At 52.8% G+C, this 16467-nt stretch overlaps 1 protein-coding gene across 5 annotated transcripts in view; it reads left to right on the plus strand.

The window, feature by feature from the left end:
• NACC2 (NACC family member 2) overlaps positions 1-4583 on the plus strand; it is a 61783-nt gene extending 57200 nt beyond the window's left edge. For all 5 annotated transcript variants that reach the window (XM_054220190.1, XM_054220191.1, XM_054220189.1 and 2 more), the window contains one exon: positions 1745-4583. In XM_054220190.1, coding sequence (XP_054076165.1) covers positions 1745-2244 — 500 coding nt within the window. In that variant the 3' untranslated portion in view covers positions 2245-4583. The remainder of the gene's footprint in view (positions 1-1744) is intronic.
• Positions 4584-16467: the final 11884 nt, after the last annotated feature.

A 16467-nucleotide genomic window follows, 5' to 3' on the forward strand; every position in this document is an offset into this window, starting at 1 on the left:
TGGGAAATGAAACTCTAAGCAATTTTTTATTTTTTTTTAAGAAGATAAATCTTTTCTCTCCCTAATTGTTGCTGTGCTGCTGAACTCCAGGGGCCTTCCAGCCACCCTCTGAGATCTGTAGCATGCAGAGAAAAGGGATAAGGTGGCAGATGTTCAATACATAAAGGCAAAATCACTGAATGGTGCTGTTGGTGCTTGCCCGTAGCTTGTGCGTGGTGCTCTCCTGAGCCCTCCCTGTTAGCAGCTTCACCCTGGAGAGCCCTGGTCTGGACCTTCCAGCCGTGGTCCTTGCTGAGGCTTGCCAAGAGTTTCAGAGGCTGGAAAGGCATCACTGTCCCGTGACAGTGCCTACAACACGCTGTCGTGTGTCAGGACGTAGGATGACTCCTTACTGCCTGAATTTTACCCCGTGCACAAGCTTTAGTTGGTGATTGCTCACTGTGGCAGTTCCTTGGTTGTTGCTCCGTAACATCAGGTGCTTGGCCCCGTGGAGGAGCCGGGCTGCAGCCGAGGTGTTGCTGGGCTTCCGCAGGGTACGTGCCAGCTGATGTGCTGGTGGTGGGACACTGGAGCAGCCGCGCTGGCCAGGCTGGTGGTCCACGCGGCGCTGGTTGGCGCTGTGGTGGCCAGCATGAGGCGTGGGACAGGCAGAGGACAGTCCTTTGGGCAATGTCTGCTTGGTCATGAGCAGCTCTGACGTTCTCCAGCCCCGCAGCTGTGCCTGCACCACTGTGGTTTTAAGAGCCATTTGTGGCTCTGCTGTTGAGGAGTTTGTGTTGACCTTTTCTGTGTCCATCTCTGCTTTTGGCCATCCCCACGTGCTGTGGCTGTGGGTGCTGCGCTCTGGCTGGAGGCTGGGTCCTCTGGGGCTCGCTGCGTCCCCGGGGAGCGAGTGGTCCTTCTCCAGCCCCTTCCCTGTGCCTCCTGGGATTTTATGCCTTCTGGTTTTATCTCTTCTTGGTGGTGTCTGTCTTGAGCTGAGAAGCCAAACTGGCCAGCAGGTGGAGGGAGGTCATCCTCCCCCTCTGCTCTGCCCTGGGGAGGCCACATCTGGAGCACTGGGTCCAGTTCTGGGCTCCCCGGCTCCAGAAGGAGAAGGAACTGCTGGAGAGAGGACAGCAAAGGGCTACCGAGATGATGAGGGGACTGGAACATCTCTCTGATGAAGAAAAACTGAGGGATTTGGGTCTTTTCAGTCTGGAAAAAAGATGACTGAGGGGGGACCTTATCAACGCTTATAAATACTGAAAGGGGGGGTGTCAGGAGGATGGGGCCAGGCTCTTTTCAGTGGTGCCCAGTGACAGGACAAGAGGTAACGGGCACAAACTTGACCATGGGAAGTTCCATCTCAACATGAGGAGGAACTTCTTTACCCTGAGGGTGGCAGAGCCCTGGCACAGGCTGCCCAGAGAGGTGGTGGAGTCTCCGTCTCTGGAGACATCCCAACCCCGCCTGGACGCGTTCCTGTGCCACCTGCTCTGGGTGACCCTGCTCTGGCAGGGGGTGGGACTGGATGGTCTCCAGAGGTCCCTTCCAACCCCTACCATTCTGTCATTCTGTGAGTCCTTGTCTGTAAGTGTCTCCTCGTGAGAGCTGTGGCCCATGGTTGAACCTCCGCTCCATGGCATCAGCGCGCACTAAGCCTTGCAGCAGGTCTCTACGCCGGGGCAGAGGCTGTGGTGACGCAGCCACCTTCCTATTGCTTTCTCTGAATCCTCAGCTCTGTGTATCCCTGTCTTTGCAGTGTATTGTCAGAATTTTGCCCCGAGCTTTAAGGAAAGCGAGATGAATGTCATAGCAGCCGATATGTGCACCAACGCCCGCCGGGTCCGCAAGCGCTGGCTGCCGAAGATTAAGTCCATGCTGCCGGAAGGGATGGAGATGTACCGCACGGTCATGGGCTCCACCACAAACAGTGTCCCCCTGGATCCTGAATTCCAGCCCACCACTGCTCAGGTCTTTGAGCAGCGAATCTATGCAGAAAGGAGGAGCGATTCGGGAACTATAGTAGCCTTGAGAACTAACACGGTGAACGTAGAGCTAAGCAATGGATCCAACCAGTCCTTCGAACAGAGCGAGGATGCCGAAGGGGCTGGCTCTGTGATACAGGAGGCAGCTGCCGCAGATGCTGTGGCATCGGATACCCAAAGCACTCCGCAACCTTTTGAACAAGGTTCCGGCTCCTCCAGCCGGCCCGAAACTCCTGTGAGAAGACAAGATGGTACTTACGGAGGGACTTTATAAAGAGAGCAAACGTTTCGTGACCTATAAGGGATCTGTAATACTAAAGCTGCTTGCATGCATTACTAATACAAAACAAAAAAATGTGATCAAGCCACTTACCTACTGAACTGCTACTGTTGCCTGAAAAAAATGTGATTTTTATTCTGCTTGTATTTAAAATTTATGAAGGAAATAATCGCATTCGTTATACTGTAAACGACTAGGTCTGTGGCGACCTACTTAAAAAAAAAAATATTGGGCTCCTTTTTTGATATTCCTGAGGTTAGTCTCTAAGATTGTAGCTTTTTCTTTTTTTTTTCTTCTTTTTTTTTTTTTTAATTTTAAGAAGGGGAGGAGAAAAGCTAGCCACCCCCCCCCCAACCACCACCACCCCCCACGTCATCACCACCCCATCCATTACTCAGCTCAGAAGTAAAGCCATCGTTAACCTTGTTCCTCTACAGAAAGTTTTACCGTCACTTAACAGGAAAGCGAGGTGTGTTAGGGAAGAGGTGCTGTGACTGGCGACGTGTGTCTCGAGCAGAAGGGCTTGTAGCCAAGTGGGACAGGGTGGGGGAAATCGTCAAAGGCTTCTGGTGTGGGAGGCAGCCCCGTGCTGTGGCTGCCGTGGGGCAGGGCTGCCGTGGGGCAGGCTGCTGCGGCGGCTGGCGGGGGGCTCGGTGCCGTTGTCTCGGGGAGTTTTCTCCGGTCGGCCGGAGCAGGGATGGTTCCGTGGGAGTTCAGGCGTGCAGGTGTCAGGAGGACTGCGTGGGATGCTGGTGGAGACCCTGGCCGGTGCAGTGGTTGTTGTCGGGTTGGTTTTTGGCCCAATACGGCTGGGTTTTGGGCTTGGTTTCTCTCTCTCTCTCCCTCTCCCTCCCAGTGACTCCTTTTCTTTTCCTTCTCCTCGCTTGCACCTCCACGTCACCCGCTTCTTGGGCAAAGGGGCTGCTGTCGCCCCGCTGCACTCCATCGCCTCGGGGCAACGGGGCATCCAGGCAGGTGGCCAAGCCTGGCTACTCCTGTGGAGAGGAGTAGCCCCCCTTGGCCTCCTGGGAAGGGCTTTGGAGAGGAGTCTGAGCACGGAAAGCAGGTTAGCCTTGCTCCGAAGGGCACAGAGCCAGGAGCTCTCGGTGTTGGCTCCTGGCAGCATCCACACCAGGAGCATCCGCTGGCGTGTGGGGCTCACCCACCGCCCCCTCTCTCCGCCCCGGCCAGCCGGGCTACCACCATTTAATAATTCAGAGCTTATTGGATGCAAAAATGTATTTAAAAAAAAGTAAAAAAAAAAAAAAAATTAGCTTTGTGCCCTTCTGTGAAAGAGGTGTTTGGGGAGGAGGAAGCGTTTCGCCTCTTGCTTATCCTTCCAGACAGGCCCTCCTGGGGAAAAGCCCGGTGTGAGTTATTTGTTGGGTTATTTTGTTGAAAGCGGATGTCCCCAGGCTGTGTTGGCTTTGGTGGCCCCGGTTGGCCTCGGCTCGGTGGTGTGGGCGCAGGATGGGACCCGCAGGTGCCCCTGGAGCCTGGTGGGGTGGGGGGTACCGTCTCACCCCCCACTCGCTGCCTCTTGCCCGCGGAGGGCAGAAATCCCCGCAGAAATCCCCCAAAGGGACCGTCACCCTCCCGCAGCCCCGGCTCCCGCTGGGCGCCGCCGCCGGGCAGGGGGATGCCGAGGCCGGGATGCCCCCGAGGGATGGGGGCAGCGAGGAGAAAGCCAAGAATAGCTTTTTTTCTTTTTTTTTTCTTTTTTAATTGTTATTTTTACTGTGACTAAATGGCCTGCTTTAATGATCTTTACCGCTTGTTCTTTGACGAGTTTGGGGCGAAGAACAAGCGCGAGGCGCGTCGGGAGTCGCTTCTGAAAGCGCCTGCGCCGCTTTTCTTCCCTGCTTTGGTCCCCAATGCAGACGGCGCTTTGCTCAGGGTTTTCTTCCTTCTTTGTATTTCCATTGGGAAAGGGGGAAAGGGGGAGAGGATAACCCAACTTTTTCGGCCATTTTTTTTTTTTTCTTCGATACTTGAAGCATTTTTTTTTTTTTTTAATTTTTTTTTTTTGCATGGGAATAACAAAGCTGTCCGGCGCTTCGCCTGTCCCACTGCTCCTTGAGAAAAAAAAAAAAAAAATTTAATAATCAGTGATGGGATGGTTTTGCCTCACGTCTTGCACAGCTCTGCGGTTTTTGGCACGGCGTGGCTCGGGTGACGGCGATGGGCCGGCGCGGGGCACGTGATGCTCCGGGGAGCGGGGACGAGCAGGGCCGGGGGCTCTATTTGCACTTTACCCACATCAGCAAAGAAAATTCACACTCTTGGCGAAGCCCAGAGCTGGCACGGCTCATCCCCGGCCCGCGGGAGGAGGACAGACCTGAGCAGGGGGGACCAGAGAGCTGAGCTTGGGGTGGGCTTCTTCCCCGGCCATCCCCCAGGAGATGGAGAGGGGGCAGTTCCTTGGCCCTGGGGGTGTCCCCGTCCCCCCGGGGGCAGCTCTAGGGCAGACTGGTGGGGCTCAGAGGGTCAGGTTTGGCTGAGGACCCCCTCCCCCCCGCCCCAATCACCTCCCCAAAAATTTGAGGCAAGCTGGGAGCGGATCCGGGCGCCGGAGATCAAAAATCGTCCCTTCTGTGTGTGTCTGTGTGCATATATATGTGTATATTTTAAAGACGTTGCAAAGGGTTCCTCCTCCTTTTTGGCACTTGCTGGGGTTTGGTGAGCAGGCCATTAGTTAAGGTGTTAATTCCGGACCAAACCCGCGCCCAGAGAGATGGCCCCGGCCGGCGGGGCCAGCGGGGGGGCAGCAGCAGAAGTACTTGAACGGCTTAGGACAGAGAGTCTGAAGAGAGTCAAGTTGCACAGTGAAAATATATATTTTTATACCTAGCACAACTTCCTGTATATTTTTGGGGTTTTTTTCTTTCTTTTTTTTTTTTCCTTTCATTTTTTTTTTCTTTTTAAATTTGAGTTTGTTTGTTTTATTAATTATTATTATTAGGAAGGCAAACTTCTAAAATGTGAAGGGCGTTGGGTTTTTTTTCCTTATCTGGTAGATGAGGGCAAGCATTTTGCACTAATGTTTCCTGTGTGTGGAGGATTAATGATGTGTTTGAAAATGTTATATGGTAATGATTGTATTCTTCCGAAAAAAAAAAAATGAAAAAAAAAAAAAGTAACCCCTTTAAAATATTGAATGTAAGGTGAGAACAGAGCAGTCCATCGATTGTATGCGGCTTTCCTGAGTGCCTTAGAATTTTTTGATCATTTTTTTCCAAGGAAAACAGATTAAGAAGATCAGATCATAACCGACTCCTTCCTCCTCTTTGTTTACGACACTATTTTAAATTATAGAATTTGGGGCTGCTTTATAATGTGAATAGGAAACTGCATTCATCTAGGTCTGATAGTGTAAAATCAAAGCATCAGTATTTATGGTATGTCTGCACCTTTATTCTTATGCTTGACTATTAGCAATATTACATGTATATTATATATCTAAAGTTATACCAAGCACCTTTAAAGAAAACGGAGTGTAAGCATACAAGTTACCTGCAGCTGCCATATAGTGTAGAAGCCAGCCCCTCTCCTCCTCGTTAGCGCCAATTAACACCACCATCCCGGGAGCTGCTGCTTTGCAGAAGGGCTGCGTCACCTTGTCCCGCGCCGCCGTCTCGGCGTCCTGCGGGTCCAGCTTTGGCCAAGGCTCGCGGTGAACCCCCTGGTTGTCCCCCGGGCCGGTGACCTTCCCAGCGCTGGTTTGGCCGCGGTGGCACCGGCGGGATGGGGCTTGGGAGGGGAGGGATGGTGCCGGCATTGCCGTGCTGCCGGCAGACGATGGGGAGCGGGTCCTTTTTGCCGCCTTGATGGTTTAGTTCTTCTAACCGTGGTTTCACCCTAGAAAATTCCCCCCGGGGGTGGCGGGGAGCCCGGCCGGGGGTGGCACGTACCGGGGGTCCCCTCCTCCGGCCGGGCGAGGGGTTCAACCCCAGCGGCCACCCAAAACTGGAATTGCCCGTGGCTTAACCGGCGTTGAAGGGAGCGGAGCATCCTTGCCGCGGGGTTGTGTGCGGGGCCAATGCCTCCCCCCAGCCATTCGTGTCCCCCCCAACCCCCGCCCCGGTGGTTTTGTTCAGATCGTTTGTTTTTCTGGAAAAAGCTCGCTGCGAGTGGAGAAGGGTCAACGGGGAAACCGGGACGAGCCCCCGGCGGCGAATCCCCCGCCGCCACGTTGCCAGTCCGCGGCCATCCCGGGCTTCAGCTGCTGCTCCAAGTGTTCCTGCTGTCTGAATCCCCCGCGGGGGCGGCGAGCGAGCCCCCAGCATGCAGGGCGGGAGGCAGGTGAGCGGGGAGCCCCCCGGCCCCGCGCGCCCCGGGGTGGTGGTGCTGGGGGCGGGGGGGAGGACGGTGCTGACCCCTAACGTGCTCCCATCGGACACCCCTCGACTCCTCCGATGAGTTTCTTCCACTGTTAAAGCGTTTTGCACACTAAATTGTGATTTTTATGTCAAGGTAAAAGCCAAAACTTGCAATACTATTTTTAGCAGACAAAAATAAAAAAAATAAAAAAATAAAAAATAATAATAAATAAATAAAAAACAACTGAGTATAAATGTATAAATATTTTTGACTTGAACATTTGGATGGCACTTGATTCAAATAGAACATTAATCCTTTGGACAGAATGTTTGGGGAAAAAAAGGACTTAAAAGTACAAGGTTGTTTTTAAAGCGTCTTCATAGGGTATTAAGTAGTACTGTAATTCATGACTGTTAAAAATACTTTCTGTGCTGTAAGAAGTCTCACAGTACCACTGAATTATGTTCCTCAACTGTCTCAGCCACGAACGATGCTAGCTTCTTTTTTTTTGTTTGTTTTATTTTTTATTTTTATCGTGCATTATTCACTAGTATTTATGTGCTCTTACTCTGTATAGTTAAGACTGTTATTTTGTAGCCATGGCTGACACGATATATCAGTAACTAAAAGAAAAGAAAAACGAAAAACGAGAAAAGATTAAGACCCCCGAGTTGGAACTGTGCTCATAGCTGTTTTCATATGATGAAAAATCCCTTTAAAAAAAAAAAAACAAAAAAAAACCAAACAAAAAAACAACCCAATGTGATCATTAATTGTAAAACGCTTTGTAAAATTCACATTTACAAAATAATAAAAGTAAATTACAATTAAAAGCTTTTCTTTTGCTCTTGTTTTCTTTCTTTCTGGGTTGTGGATGTCGGTTCAGCAGAAGTGGTTTGTTCGTAGGTGCTGGAGCGGCTCCGCGTCCCCGGGGTCCGCTGGGGGCTGTGAGAGGGACCCCAGCCTTGGCCAAATGGATGGGTTTGCCCAAATTCGGGGCTTTTTGGAGGTCCCTGCCCTGGGCTCTCCTCCCACCTCACCTTGGCTGCCCTGGGCACCTTTTGGCTTTTTTCCCTGAACACATCACACGCTCCCTCGTGGGACGTGTCCAGGACATTCCCGCACTCGCTTTGTTTATTACTATTTTTTAAAATCGACTCCCCAGCCCCCCGCTGCGCCGCTCGGGCGCTTCCCCGGGGCCCAGGACGCAGCGTGGGCCGAGACTCGCTCCGCCGGGCCCTTTCTGCCTCTTCGTCAAGAGAAAACCGTAACGGGGCTCCGCAAATACGGGCAGGTAAATTATCCTTGTAGGGATGGGTTCCACCCGCGCCCCGGCCGGGCAGCCCCCGCATCCAGGCTGGGAGTCAGCCCCCAGACCACGGGCACCTGTGATGAGTTTGCCGGGCCTCGGGCAGCGGGTGGCTCGAGGCTGGTCCCGGCACAGGGTGAGGATGCTCCCTGAGATGCTGCATGTGCCATCCCTGCTGCCGGGGGATGCGGTACCGGTGGGGACCAGGAAGATGGTCCCGGAGGGGAGCACTTGGGGGGGGGGGGGTCCGAGCCCTGCTCCGGGCGCTGGGGTCGGGCTGTGCCCAGGGATGGGGCTGTTATGGGGATTGATGGAATCTTTGGGATGGGGAGGGGGGAAAAGGGTTGCAAAGCCCCTGTCAAAATCCAGGAGCGGGTGGTGAGGGGCCCCCCCAGCTGGAAGGGAGAGCTGGGGGTGTCGGGGCGAGCAGGAGTTGGGGGGGGGGGGGCTGTGAGGGTGGTAATTCTGCTCTCCGTAATTTTTGTCTTTCTTTTTTTTCCCAACCCAATTGGCCATAAAATTGCTGAGAAGCTGCATTTCCTCTGCTTAGCAAAAAAAAAAAAAAAAAAAACCAACCCAAAGTGCCCAAAACCACTTGCATTTGGGGTTTCATTTAATCTTGTATTACTGAAAGGAAAAACACAGAAACTTGGATGCTCGTGTACGGCACATACCGCCGTGTTATATAAACCATTTCAAACTGATTTATTCTAAATGAGTTGTTATAATCAGAATTTTCCTTATGAGCAGCTTTCTTGCAAACGTCAGTATTTCGGAAAAAAAAAAAAACCAACAAAAAAAACCAACCCACCATCATACGACCGCTCCAATATTTCAAACTGATTACTTATAAACACCATTTCTAAAATTAGGTCTTTGGTGTGCGGTATTGTCAGAGTGGGTGTATTATGATCTGCAGAGAGTATAAAAAGACAAATGAGTTATTTAACCAAGTAAACGACGTTGCCGTAGAAATGTGCAGAGGGGAAGGGGGTGGGGGGGGGACAGGACCGCGCTGTAACGCGCCTCTCGCATTGCGGCAGCCGAGAGGGGCCGGCACCGCACACCGGGAAACCGCCGGAGCCAGCGGCAGGGTGGATGGAGAAAGGTTTTCTCTTTGCGTGAATGTTATTATTTTTATCGCCGTTGTTATAAAACGGCCGGTCTCCCTCTGCCCAGCGCGGGGCCGTGATTTCGGCAGTGCCCAGCGAGGGAGGAGGCTGAGCCGCGGGGCGACGGGTGCACCCATGGGTGCGCTTTTTCCCTGGGCATTAGAAAATGACTATTTGTTGGTGGTGTCTTGGGTCACAGCTGGTTTCTGGGAGGCAGCCCTGGGTGTTAAAGGCTCGACCTGTCTTCGTTTTCTCAGGATCTGCTCCGGAGGGAGAGGTGCTGGAGCACTGCACCCCCTCAAACTCTCTGGATTTGGCTCTTTACCTCCACCCCTGCTGGTTTTTGCCCCCCCGGGGTGTTACAGGGCTGCCCTGGGGGCAGATTGTCCCCTCATGGTCCCCCAAGGACGCAGCCAGGTGGGCGCTGGGGTCGGGGACCGCCAGCCCCAGGGCAGCAGGGACACTGCACCATCCCGCGTGGCCGGGGGCAACATACCTCCAGGTCTCTCACAGGGCCCGGCGGCTCCTTCCTTCTCCAGCAGAAAACAAGCCCAAATGGAGTGAAAGCTGCTCCACCTGCTGCAGTCCCCACTGGGCTGCAGATTTAGGCTGCTTTTTGCACTGGCTCCTGATGACGTACCGCCGCAGGAGGGCGAAGGGGAACTCGTTAGCCACCACGGCAGAGGAGGTGAGGCCGTCTGGCTGCAACCAAACGTGGCCAAGCCAAAAGGGCCAGGAACCTGCTCCTGGATGCCTGGAGGGGTCCCGTAATGTGAGCTGTAGACAGGGGAAAGCAGGAGGCTCTGGGCTGGCCAGGACCATGTCTGCCATGCACGGCGCCAGGAGGCATACCTGCGTTGGCTAGTGCAAAAGGCATTGGCCATTGCAGACGGTGTTGGCCACAACGAAAGCTGTTGGCCATTGCAGATGGCCTTGGCTGTTGCAGAAGGTGTTGGTCATTGCAGAAGGTGTTGGCCATTCCAGGGGTCGTTGGCCATTCCAGGGGCCGTTGGCCATTCCAGGGGGCGTTGGCCATTGCAGAACCTGTTGGCCATTGCAGAACCTGTTGGTCCTTGCCTTTGCAGCCGGGGGATGCTTGTGGGTGGTCAGTGGACACCGGGGTCTGCAGCATCCCAGTGCTGAGGTGCTCCACCAACACTGGGGACCTGCGTGAGCCCAGCACCGTCGCTTCTCTCAGGCCCATGGGAAAGAAGAGAGAGGAAGAGCTGGGGCTGGGCCGAGCTGAGACACCAGGTATGGCTGGATCCATCCCGAGTCCCCTCCCCAACCGGGAGGGTGGCACAGGGGGGACGATGGGGAAGTCACACGCCCGCGGGTGCTGGGGGTGCCACCGCTCCCTCTCCCTAACTCCGTACATATGAATGAAGCGTGAGATTTATGTCAGCGAGGCCCATCGAGCAGATGCTATAAATCACAGCTGCGAGCGCTCCCTGCACCAGCGGCTGAGGAACACTTCACGGCTTCTCTTATTTATATGCATCTTTTGCACCAAGCCATTTTATAATAGAGTGTGGAGCGGCACTCCAGCACCGGCGATGGCTGATATATATCGTGCAGGACAGAAAATACAAATAAAGGGTGAAGGGTAGGAACTGCATCATTCCCGACGTGCGCCGCCATGCCCGCCTTGCTCTGCGGCGCTGACTTGGGTGCACCGGGGCTGAATTAAGATTGCCACCGGCACATAAATCAGCCCCAGCAAGCAGGGCTGCAGGCAGGGTCTTGGGAGTGTTATTGTAGGGCAGCTTAAGGGTAATAATAAAAATTATGATGGTAATGCCCCGGGTTTGGGGGAGGGATGGGGAGGGGGTGGCAGGGATGGGTTGGAGGGTGGGGCAGTGACTGGCCACGTCCTCAGGGTCACGCCGGGACGGTGACAGCCAGCAACGGTGGCAGCGGAGTGGCAGCAATTAACACGTTCCTGCAGGAAAGCTCGCACAGGTGCGCAGGTAATTAACGTGCGGCCGTTCCCCGAGCCGTTCCCCGAGCAGCTAACGGAGGATGCGTTGCGGGAGGGCGGCTGAGGGAGCCAGGCACTTGATTTTTTGGCCCCGGCTGGTGCTGTGTGGGCTGGGGCTGGGCTGGGTACCCAAACCCTTGGTGGTGGGGGTCCCGCGGGGCCATCAGCCCTCATCCCCCCCAGCGCTCTGCTCCCTCTGCGAGAGGAATTAGATCAGCCTAATTCAATGCAAGGACAAAAAGAAAAAAAAAAAAAAAAAAGGAAGAAATGCTGAGCCATAAACCAGGACGAGAGATAAATCCAGGAGGGGAATGTAATCTCACTCGCTGGGCCCAACCAGAAGTTACAATACATAAATTATTGCGCCTAAAAGCTTCTATAATTTCACTTCTATTTGATTCACCATAAAGTACCACAATGCCCTCTGCATCTACCCGTTTGATTATACATTTGTACCAAGACACAGCTTATGCTTAAAATAACATTACTGGAATAGAGACGGACAAGAGAATTCATTTGAATGGAAATCAATTTGATTAGAAAAGTAAATTACCCAGAGTATATGAGCAGCATATTGCAGTTCTGAATAATAATAATAATAATAATAAAAAACTAAATCAGTGGCAGCAAAAGGATCTTAAATGTTTTCACGGAGCCGAGCCACTCGGGCAGTGGTGGAGTTGTGGTCACTGCCCCACACGGAGCCGGGGCCGGGTCCCTGCTCCTGGGCATCCCGGGGCAGAGCTGCCCCGTGTCCCCAGGGACCCCCCTGCCAGCGGGACCCTCCAGAGGGGACGAGCCCCTTCGTGCCCACCAGCAGCACCTCCCTGCCCGATGGGCACGGTCACGGCTGTGCGCGGGTTTGCGTGGCTGGAGGCGACTTCAGGGCATGATTTTACGTGCCCAGGGGCGATGCCGCACCATCGGCCGAGACACCGTCCCCCTCTGGCCACCGCACCGGGTGTCACCGCTCCCATTTTGGTGACACTTGGCAGAGCACGCCGGGGCGCTGGCCTGGCTGCGGGGAGGATGTCAGCGTCCCTCCCTTTGTGTCCATCCTACACTGCCAAAAAAAAGGTGCCAAAGAGGCCGACAAGGTGGCGAGAAGGCAAGGAGGCCAGTGGCCATCAGTGCCCGGCAGGAGCCAGGGCAGGACCCCCAGTCGCTGCCCAAAGGTGCGTTTCCCCTGCGTCAGCTGCCGTGCAAGACGACGGCTGAGTCGCACACTTTGCTGAGCTGTGATATTTTACAAATAATCAATTGGTATTTAATTCCCACGTGATAACTGTCTTATTAAATCTAAATTTAATGTGTATTTGGGAAACCCTAATTTAAAGTGTTACTGCATGCACCATCTGGTGTGCTCTCTAAATACAAATGCAATAACATAATTCAGAATTACATCATAAAAGTAAGTTATAAGAGATTAAAATGCACAACTCTGTTCTTCAGTCAAGGCAGCTTTTACGCTTTTTCTCCTGATTTAGACACAAATCACAGCCGAAACATCCCTACCCTGATTAAGTGATTTTCTGCAGGGATTTTTGTTTTAATGGCGAGCAGGAGCACGGGAGGGAGTTTAGAGCAGGAGCAGGAGCAGGTGCCTGGCTCCGCTGCCACCGAAGACGCTTTGAAACCCTCTCCTTATCGATGCCGGGGAGGTTCGGGGCCCCGAGCGCTGCCCGGGATGGGGAGAGGTGACGGGCGCAGGGCACCCCGGGGTGCTGCGTCCCCCCCACCCCGACAGCCAGCTCCCCGGCGCAGGAGAGGACCGTTCGCCTGAGGCACTGGGGTTTTTTAAAGGTAATGCCTTGACGCGGGCCAGAGCATCCCCTCCCGGCCCCTTTCCACCGGCGGGGGCCGAGCTGGGCGCAGGGCGGACTCGGCGACCCACCGGGCTGCCTTCTGTGGGAAAACCGGTCAGATAGAACCCAGCGTCAGGTGCATCAATGATCTTTTATAGTGGCAGTAAGTCTAATATCTTTGCAAAAAAACCCCTATTTTCTTTCTACATTGAATGAAACATGAGATTTCTTAATAGAGAGGGAAATTAAAATCTAGTTTTATTGCAGTTCCTGTAACTGGTATCTAAGCTATTAATAATCAATCCATTCTTGCTTAAAAGCTAACATTTATCACGCCAGCTACGATGAGCTGACGGGCACTGGGGGGAAAGTACAATTGACTGCAATTACACTTTGAAAAATGTTATCTGTGCCACTGACCACTGGGGATAAATGATGAGGTTTCATTTGTTTCTTCAAGCTTCAGATTCTTCTTCATGACTTTTTTCGGTTGGGGTTTTGGGTTTTTTTTCCCTTTTGCCTGTAGGTTGGCTCGACACTGAGCTGCTCAGGGCAGTCGCGGTCTCAGAGGGACCCCGGGAAGGGAACTGAAGTGTCCCAAAGCCATGGGGATCCTCCACGCTGTGCCCTGGTGAGTGCGAGTGCCATCCCTCTGCTCCTGTCCCCTCTGGGTGCAGCGCGCCTTCCTCACCCTCCCTCACCTGGGGGCATCATGCCTAGGGACATCGCACCTTCCTCATCCTCCCTCACCTGGAGACATCATAGCTAGGGACATCACACCTTCCTCATCCTCCCCTGGGGACATCATAGCTGGGGACATCGCATCTTCCTCATCCCCGCTTGGGGACATCCTACCTAGGGACATGGAACCTTCCTCATCCTCCCTCACCTGGGGACATCATACCTAGGGGCATCACACCTTCCTCATCCTCCCTCACCCGGGGACATCATACTTGGGGACATCATACTTAGGGACATCGCACCTTCCTCATCCTCACCTGGGGACATCACATCTAGGGACATCGCATCTTCCTCATCCTCATCTAAGGTCATCATATCTAGGGACGTGGCACCTTCCTCACCCTCCCTCACCTGGGGACATCATACCTAGGGGCATCGCACCTTCCTCATCCTCACCTGGGGACATCGTGCTCAGGCTGAGCAGTGCTCCCTGCAGCCGGGACCAGAGCTCACCCCGAAGGGCACCCATGGGTGCCCGTTGAGCCTGGATTGCCCACCGGCCGGTGGGTGCCCTGCGCAGGGGAGTCCTTTCCCTTGATCTAGGATAAAACGCGGTTGCAGAGAGGGGCTGCAGATGGCTCCGGGTCCCGCACGGCTTTGGGAGGGGGACTCAAAACCAGCCTTGTTCCGGGGCCACCAGACCCCTTCTAACAAAGGCCCCAGCACAAAAGTTTGTTAGTTTTATTCCTGCATCTTACAAGAGGGAGGAAGAGGCTGGTGAAGGAATTGATTTGCCTGATTTACTGGTATTAATGGCACAGCTGACCGTAGATCTCCCGCAGCAATATTACGCTCCCCGTGATAATTCTCCAGACTCCAAACTTTTCAAATGAGTTTTTGCAATTTAAAATTAATAATTGTTCTGTCTAGAACAAGGATAATTAAATGCCTGTTCATCCTCATTATTGTCAGCCTTGTGATTTGTTGTTTTCTCTGTAATAAAATTAACCGGTTTAACTAATGGGTGCCAAAACTTGATAATTAAAGCTGAGCAAATAATTTGCAACAAATAATTTACCCACTGGATTTGGCGGGGTCCGTGGCAGACACGGGGCTGATGGCGAGGGGCCAGGAGCCAGCGGCGATGCCCGACCCTGCGTGGGGCACCCCGGGCAACCTCCTTTTTCTTACAATGGTCATTTTTTAAATGAAAATTCTTTTGTGGTTTTTTTTTTTTTCTTTCTAAGAAAAGAGGTTCCCATCATGGGCTTTGTCACCCAGCTGGAGCACGAGGCAGATAGTTCATCAAAGTTTTGTCGGGCCGTCTGTGGCCGAGGAGGCCCATCGGGATTAGCGGCTGCTCCTGGGTAAAGCCCAGCGACGGGGAGGTGGTCGAAAAGTGGCAAGTCTCGGGGGGAGGAGAGGAATTAAAACAATGAGCCAACAAAAGAAATTCGGTCAGACACCATCTTCTAACAAGAATGGACTTTAAAATTATGGTTATTAGCCAGGTTTCATTTCAGCGGCAGTTAAAGAAGCTTTAGAAGGTATCGCAATTAATTTGTGAGTTTATATTACACATTACAACGCGAGGGGCCATTAACGAGGCGGTGACATTAAATTTAATGTACCCGGGGAACGGGACGGTTTGTCTCCCTCCTGGGCGGGTTTCTGGGCGGATGGTTGGGGTTCGGGGCTGCGGTGGTTCTCCCCGGGAGGGCAGTGGTGCCGGGGGGCAGCGGTGCCGGGGACCCCCTGGGGGGGGTCGGGGAGGGCTGTGGGGGCACGGACGGTGCCGCCGGCACCGGGGGGGGTTTATCGCCGTGCTGCCCCGCGGTGCCGTGGGGCGTCTTGGGGGGGGCACTGGTGGGAAGCGAGGTTTTGGCCCCAGCTCCGCGGCACGGCCAACGAGGTTCAGATGAATATAAGGAGAATATGAAATGTCTCATACCTATAACTTTAAATTAAAAAAGCAATGTACTGTTTATTGGTTCTTCCAAGTGTCTCCGGAGCGGCAGGCTCATAAAGATCATATTACAGTACAAGCCATTATGCAAAGAGTTTACTATATATACATTTCTAAATGCTTCAGCAAACAGCAGCCTACTTACGAGCAGAGAAGGATAACTGGTTCGTTTGGGGTAACAAATGATCCTTGATTTGATTTTAAATGCAATGACAGCAAAATTTATTTCTTATTTAATCACTTGCCAGAGCTGTTGAGGACGGGATGGTATTAAACCGCACAATGCAGCATATGACTACTGAATCAGTTGAAATAGGCATAAGAATATATTATGTTTATAGGATAGAAAAAGATTGTACAGCAATGCATATAACTAGAATGGGTATTTTTGTCATTTATACAGTAGCTTATATCATTATTTCTTCCCGCTTCCAATTTTTCAGTAATAAAAATACAGGGGATGTGATTCTCTTTGCATTACAGATAAACCATCTTGATTCTTTATTAAATATTTTTATTAATCTGAAGTACTACAAAGCATTTGAGCAGATAAATCAGGCTCCGAATAGTCATTTCCTCTCTGCTATGGCTCTATAAAGTGGATTCATTTATGAGTGCGCAATACCAGAAAAGAAGGTTTCCATATTCATTAATATGCTCCCTTATGGTCCTATTTTTACATCCCGCTGCACCGTGCAGAAGGACTAGCACTAACTTGGTCCCCAAAATGAAACAGGTCTCGGTAATCCGCTCTGTAATCCCTGCCTGGTTTTGTGTACGATTTAATTAGGAATCCCCGCTCGGGTGCCACCTGCCAGCCCCGGCGGGGAGGATGTGGGGGGCTCCCCAGCCCCGGCTCCCCCAGCCCTCCTCGCACCTCTGTTGGCAGCGGGGGGACACCAGTACCTTTGGGGTGATTTGGGGATGGATCCGGCCCCAGCATCATATATCATATCATATCATATCATATCATATCATAGACTGGTTTGGGTGGGAAGGGACCTTAAAGCCCACCCGGTGCCACCCCCTACCCTGGGCAGGGA

The sequence above is a fragment of the Rissa tridactyla genome, chromosome 14 (genome assembly GCF_028500815.1).
Source record: "Rissa tridactyla isolate bRisTri1 chromosome 14, bRisTri1.patW.cur.20221130, whole genome shotgun sequence".
Taxonomy (NCBI): Eukaryota; Metazoa; Chordata; class Aves; order Charadriiformes; family Laridae; genus Rissa; species Rissa tridactyla.